Below are 7,429 nucleotides of genomic sequence, written 5' to 3'. Positions count from 1 at the left end.
CAAGCTAGTCTGGCATTGACATAATATAGCATCGTGCAAGGTCAAAATGTCACCAAAATGAATAAAAATGCCACCAAAAATTCAAGATATGAATTGCCATTGTATGAGTTCTTGTATTTTGTGTTTATAAAATAATATAGTTAAGCAACTCACACAAGCAAGAGTACTCTCGAATATCAGCGCGATTACAAAATGTGATATTCATTTTATAACAGTTCGATAAACAATAAGTTGATTATATGAACTGACCATTTTTAGACACAACATTGTCAATTTTTTATGTTTTTTTTTCTCTATTTGGCCAACGAAAATAGTTCCAAACAAAGCTGCGTCTCCCAGCAACACACAGCAGTTTGTTATTGAATGATTCACCATTTTTTAACGAAACAGGTCAGTCACAGACTAAAAGACGGAGGAGCGAGGAAGCATCCATTTGGCCCTGTCCCAAATGGCACCCTAAGCACTCGCAGTCTTCCTACGAGTCCGCACTTTCGTGACGTAACGCCGTTTTGACTGTCGGGAAGAAGTCTGCTGCACAGCTCGCATCAAAAGTGTGCATCGAGGGCGCATAATGGCCACAAAGGGGGGCGCTCACGAACACCCTTCTGAAACCTAAAATGACAAATGAAACACCCTACGGTCTCATGGACTTAACGGCACGCTCCTGCCATTGTAAGTTCACAAGACCGAAAGTGCATATGAAGTGTGTCATTTGTTACAGGGCCTTTGAATATTAAGAAGCACCCTCTGATTCACTTATTATGACTGAAAATGTTGTATGTAGAAAATTATTTAGGCAATTGTAATTGCTGTTTAGATGGATTTTGATAAATGGTATGGATTTTGTAGATACTGATTTCATTAGATTGGTATAACAGCCATATAGTGTAGTATGGTGTTAAATTGTGTAATTAATTAAAAGATTAAACTTTATGTAACTTTACATTATGTCAACACTATCAACGCCTAACTGAATCTGCAGCAATTCTGTAAGCTGTTTATTTTCATTATTATTGTAATTTTATGTGGTTTGAGACATGTCCATAATTTAACACCGTCTCTCGTGACGCTGTGCAGACTCTGCTCTGGCTGTGCGCGTTCATGTGTGGAGGAGGAGGAGTGGCTTTGGAGACGCTCTGAAGGGAGGGTGGGATCTTATGCTTTCAAAGCTAGCTTGCTATTCCAAGCCTCTCCAGAAATTGCCTTCCCTACCGTTAAGCAGCACAACTGTTTTCAACATTGATAATAATAATAAATGTTTCTTGAGCACCAAATCAGAATATTAGAATGATTTCTGAAGGATCATGTGACACTGAAGACTGGAGTAATGATGCTGAAAATTCAGCTTGGCATTACAGGAATAGGCCTAAATGTCATTTTAAAACATATTTTTTTGTCACAATTTTATTCCTATTATGCTCCATAATTACCAGAGCCTATAACGACTCAAATGTATTCTCAGGGATGTGATTTTTCCGGATTAATTGGATTAAAATACATAAATTGGTTATGTCTAAACTGAAAGCAAACCGAGAAAATTTAGAGAAATCTGCTTGTCAAATGCGTGTATATTAGACGCGTCGCGTACAGGTCTTAAAGAGACAGTAGCCCTAATAATAAACATGCAGCCGCTTGTCCTTAAAGGGATAGTTCACCCAAAAATAAAAATTCTGTCATTATTTATTCTCTGTAATGTTGTTCCAAACCTATATTAATTTATTTCTTGTGCTGAACACAAAAGAAGATAGTTTGAAGAATGTGAGTAACCACACAGTTGCTGGTCCCCATTGACTTCCATAGCGAAAAATATACTATGGAAATCACTGGGGTACATCAACTGTTTGGTTACCCACATTCTTCCAAATAACTTCAACAGAAGAAAGAAACTTATTCAGGTTTAAAACAACTTGAGAGAGTAAATGATGACAATTAAAATTTTTGGGAGAACTATCTATTTAATGTTAATAAAACAACAAAATCTGTATATTTTCCTGCTTTTTTGTCCTTAGCCAATCACATGCCTGATTCTTCTGGATGTGTAATAAATCGGTCAGCATCAGCCTGCCCCTTTTTCCTAATATGGTGTCTGTGTATATCAAATCAGCGCTCTAGAATCTTTGCTGTGTATGTTCAAGCAACTCACTCGTCTCGCACATTGAGCTGGCAATGTTTTACAGATGGTCTTGAAGTGGTAAGTGGGCAAAGCAACAAATCTGCATTGAATTAGTTATCTGATGATATTAAAAGGTAGTGGGATTATTTGTGGTTGACCTGGAAATTTGAACTTGATCAAAAAGTTATGGATTTGATATTAGCTGCGAGCATTAACTTAAGTTGTGTCAGTGTAACGTTATCGATAGCTAGCCTAGTCTAACCTTCAGAAAACAATTGCCTCAGAATTTTGGCTTGCATGACGCCCCTGTGGAAAACTTATTTTAATTTATAATCATATTTCACAATGTTATTGTTTTTGTTGTATTTTTTATTTTATTTTTTTTTAATAAATGCAGCCCTGTTGAGTAAGACACTTCTTTCAAAAAAAGCATTAATAATCTTTCTGACCCCAAACTTTAAATGGTAGTCTAGCTCTCTAACCTGCAAATGTGCTTCAAAGAATGTGTGTTTGTTGTAAAATATCCCAAAGTTAACTGGCTATCCATGTCTTTCAATACATGATCTGTTACTGTTAGCAAATAGGCACTTCATTTTCAAACAGGAGCTAATAGACAGAGGAGAACAATTACAGATAATGTACGAAAACAGATCATTTAAATACTAAATAATGGGGAAACAAACAGACCCTAAACAAATGTCTGTATATCTATCTTAAGATTCATTTAAGTTGCAGCCAGCCACTAATGAGATATCATAAAAACGACATCCTAATGCTCACACTCTTTCTCTTCATCAACAGACAGACTCAAGAGCTCATAATTTTCTTTCCATTCTCATTCTCTCATTCTTTCGCTTTCACTCTAGACTCACCACATGTTGCACAGGAGGTTTCTCAAACATTTGCTTCAGACTGCTGAGTGGGATGTCAAACTTCTCAATGTGCCTGTTCTCCTCCAGGTCCTCTTTAGCGTCAGCAGGCCGCAGGGTGAGAGGAGATGAAGAAGCGTACTCTCCTTCTTTCAACACCTCGGGTCCATTTCCTGATTGAGTTTCCATTGTTTAGGAAACCAGATATTCCAGCCTCCCCCACGAGAGCAGAGAGGACCACTACTGCGAGAGTGGACGGAGGAAGAGAGACACGGCGAGAGAGAGGAAAAGAGAGCGAGAGAGGGATGTGGAGGAAGGACTGCGTGGCACAGTTGTGGTGTCTAGGAGGCCGAACCAGACGGACAAACCGAGGACAGCCTTGAAGGAGGAGAAAAAGAAAGAAAAGTAAAGAAAAAAAAACATCTCTGTGAACTCATGCTTCCAGTAAACACAATCACACGCACACACACAGAATGCCAAAGTTAAGGGTTTCAAAAGCATTGCAGTTGATTAAAACATAATCACATACACTCCTGCCAACAGGAAACAAACATCACAGCTGAACAAATCGTGGAAACTTGACCACAGCCCTCCTCGCGGCTTTAACACCAACACCCTTTCCTTTCTGCACACACATTTCCTACAAAAAAGAACCCACACAGAGACTGTATCCTGCAAAAAAAGCCATTTATTTAAAAAACACGGAGGTTATGGTATTACACTGAAAAACATTTGGTGTAGGATTTGCTAGTAAATTTCACATAATATTACAGAGAAAAGGTAAGTAACATATTGAATTAAGCATGCAATTTTGAAGTAGAAAGTTTGAAATAGTTTTTATTGTACAACATTTCAATAATCTTCAGCCTCAGACCACCTATTGCCCCCCTTCAACATGGGTTTTGAAAAAAATACGATGGTAAACTGTGATTAACACATTAGAGTTCACAATTGTGACTTATAAAGCCAAAATTCTGAGATTTTATCTAATAATGCCGATTTATATATAAATATATATGAAAAAGATATCTTAGCTGGTTATCATTCAAGCTTTATATTACACAAGTGTTTCTCGTAAAGCAGCTTATAAAAATTATATTTAAATTGTATTTCTGCAATATTTGGTCAGCGTATGATGAGAAATTTCTCAAATTCACTATATCACAATTACAAAAGCGAAAACATTATGGTGACAAGAACATTCATACCAAACTCCATTTGCCTCATTTCCATGTTTTATCATTTCGTGTTTAGGAATATTTCAGGTTTAATACAAGTTATGCTCTATTAATAGTATGTGTTAACAATAACACAATATTTTTACTTGTATCTCAGTTTCAATAAATATATAAATTGAAAAAATGGATGGGGTAACCATTGTAGTGTGTCCTGACCAGGCATGTTCCACTGACAATATACAGTTACTGTTCAAAAGTTTGGATTTTTACAGTAATTTGTTTTATTGAAATTAATACTTTTATTAAGGACACATTAATCAAAAGTGACAGTACATACATGTATAATGTTACATAAGCTCTAATTTAAATAAATGCTCCTCTTTTGATCTTTTATGTTTCCACAAAAATATTAAGCAGCACAACTGTTTTCAATATTGATAATGATATTTTTTAGTATTATTATTAAGAAACAGCACATTAGAATAATTTCTGAAGGATCATATGACACTAAAGACTAGGGCTGGGTATCGATTCAGACGTTCCAATTCGATTCGATTTCGATTCGCAAACTCTAAATTTGATTCGATTTCGATTCTCGATCCAATTTCGATTCCAGATTTTATTTCGATTCCCGATTCGACTCAATGAATATATAGATTTCATACAAATCCTATATTTATAAAAAGAACGGTGAACATAAGTTTACAAGTAGTTAATCAATAAAAAGAAATTAAGAGCTACAAACCTGTATATAACTTTTTAATTTAGGTACACTTGGGTACATTAAAACTCAACTTCAAATGGATACAATGAATAGACAGGATTTTGATGCAAGATGAAAAATGAATGCTGAAAATTGACAAGTCAGACCAGTCACATGCCTTGATCATCGGGATCAGGTTATTTTATGTTTAAAATAAAACTAACATAAAATCTCACAGCATTAGCTGTAACATGGAGGCTGCAAGGCTATGAACAGTTTAGGAAAACTAATACTGGCTTCTGGGTGATAGTGAAAAATCAATTTGTGGCCTTTGAGAATCGATTTTGAATCAAATACATTTTAAAAAACGATTAATCGAAAAAGTATTTTTTTTGCCCAGCCCTACTAAAGACTGGATTAATGGCTGATAAAAAATCAGCTTTGCCATCGGGAATAAATTAGATTTTAAAATATTATTAAAATATAAAACAGTTAAATTTTAATAATATTCCACATTATTACTTGTTTTGTTTATTTTACTGTAGTTTTGATTAAATTAATGCATCCTTGGTGGGCATAAGATATTCCTTTTAAAACATTTTAAAATCGAATCGACCCCAAACTGTTGAATTGTAGTGTATGTACAGTAGAGCTGGATTTTAGGCCAATGAGATTCACATTGGGCGGAGATACCCAAATGGATATCATGCAATGGACAAAATTGTAGTCACAACTAGATATGACAAAAACTGTAATGAGTTTTTACATGGAAGAGAGACCTTTTATCACTACATTATATCACTTTGCGCCTGGTTGCACAATGTCCTGTGTTACCCTCTTGCATGTTTCAGTTTGTTTTTACAAAGAGTTGAAATTATTTCCTGTGGTAAACAACAGCATACCATATGCTGTTGATAGAGCAGGAAAAAATCTGCTGCTGTGCTCAAACTCATTCTTATTGTGAACAGTATCATGAGTCCATTTATCTTACAGGAAATGGCCATAGACAGACGGATGAATGGAGGAAAATCGTTATATAAACCAGGGGGAGGATTCCATGACCAGCATTACTTAAGTAAATGAATTCCAGGCAGGACACGTTCAGACGGTTGAGTCATGGAATGGATCAGAGACAAGTGAAAACAGAAGACCTAGATTCACACGCTCTTACCTTCTGCTACAGTGGATGCTTGTACTTCACTGAGGAGACTGAAAGAGTGTCTGATGAGGTGAAAAGATGGAGATTGCAAGTAAAGAGCTGGAGAGATAATGGAGGAGAGGGAATGATGGGGTCAGGTTAATGCAAACTAATGATAAGAGAAGTAAGACACGGCTGTAAGGAGAGAGAGAGGAGGAGAACGTCACAGAAATGCATTATTCAACCCACAGAAAGACAGCTCGCTTACAGGCCTGTCCACTCATCTTACATACAGTACCACACACACACACACACACACACACACAAATACAGGGAGAGAAACATTCAGCTACAGGTTACTCATTCGTGCTTTTATAGCACACAAACATTTAACTGCTTTGTCTTGCCGATAACAATATTTCTAGACATCTTGCAGGAGGGCCAGATTTATTTTTTGCTCAAACTTTTCTCTGAAATTAGTCTACAATAAGCAGCTACCTAAATATTCTGTTATCATTTACTCGCCTTCATGTCATTCCAAACCTGAGGAACATGAATGAAAATATTGTGAGAACGGCCTCTGTGTGTGTTTTTTTTTTTTTTGTCCATTCAGTGGATTCAATGGTCACCAAACTGTTACCAACATTCTCCAAAATACCTTTTTTTTGTGTGTGTTCCACAGAATAGATAAAATCATACTGGTTTGGAATGACATGAGTGTGAGTAAATGATGACAGAATTTTAATTTCTGGGTGAACTATCCTTTTAATTCCAATAGTCATATGAAAAAAAAAGCGAATAAAACTGAAACAAAAGAGGGCCTTACACATATCCTTGAGAAACAACGTGCATTATAGCCAATTACCAATTACCATTCAGTTCTTTTGATAAACTGCCATCAACACCTGCCATCCAAAAGTCATTACATTATCTTCTGTGACATTTTTGTTTACAATGGGGAAAAAACTCATCCCTCAAAAAACAAAGCATAATTTTTATGTTCTTGTGCATTCTTTAGCTGTTTGATCCAAGACTCTTTTAAACGGCACCCTATTGTATTGCACTCTTGTGTCGGGACCATTTTCAGTTTCATGAAAATATCTGACATTATCATGCAATACCCTGTATCTGGAATTGTTACTGTTTATTCATACAGTAGAGTAAAATCCTCTACTGAATACTTGACCATGTGAATCTATGTCATCTGGATTCTTCACAGTCAAGGCATTTTCAGTCTTTGGGTGGAGATGAGATTGCTCCTCCTCACTGGTAAAGAGCAGTGTTTGAGGTTTCTTTCTCTCCTTCACTCTCTCTCCTTACTTGACCTACTTATCTTCTACTTCTGGAAATATGAGATTGCATGGAGAAACACAGCTCAAAGAGTTAAATGCATGGTTCCTTTAAAGCAAGACTAAGGAGCATGTATAT

General features: G+C 36.1%; 1 protein-coding gene and 1 long non-coding RNA gene across 5 annotated transcripts in view; one reads left to right on the top strand and one right to left on the bottom strand.

Annotated features, from left to right (window-relative positions):
* Positions 1 to 3,171, bottom strand: part of xirp2a (xin actin binding repeat containing 2a) — a 48,884-nt gene extending 45,713 nt beyond the window's left edge. For all 4 annotated transcript variants that reach the window (XM_077199487.1, XM_077199488.1, XM_077199489.1 and 1 more), the window contains exon 1: positions 2,986 to 3,171. In XM_077199487.1, the coding sequence (XP_077055602.1) occupies positions 2,986 to 3,171 (186 nt within the window). The remainder of the gene's footprint in view (positions 1 to 2,985) is intronic.
* The window catches only part of LOC143706970 (uncharacterized), a 35,105-nt gene extending 28,667 nt beyond the window's left edge, over positions 1 to 6,438 (top strand). Inside the window, exons 3-4 of the long non-coding RNA XR_013193060.1 lie at positions 2,980 to 3,387; positions 5,857 to 6,438. This is a non-coding gene — a long non-coding RNA (uncharacterized LOC143706970). The remainder of the gene's footprint in view (positions 1 to 2,979; positions 3,388 to 5,856) is intronic.
* The last annotated feature ends 991 nt before the right edge of the window (positions 6,439 to 7,429 follow it).

The sequence above is a fragment of the Siphateles boraxobius genome, unplaced genomic scaffold (genome assembly GCF_051911475.1).
Source record: "Siphateles boraxobius isolate OS27281-9 unplaced genomic scaffold, OSU_SipBor_1 41, whole genome shotgun sequence".
NCBI lineage: Eukaryota > Metazoa > Chordata > Actinopteri > Cypriniformes > Leuciscidae > Siphateles > Siphateles boraxobius.
This window is presented reverse-complemented; position numbering and strand designations above follow the sequence as displayed.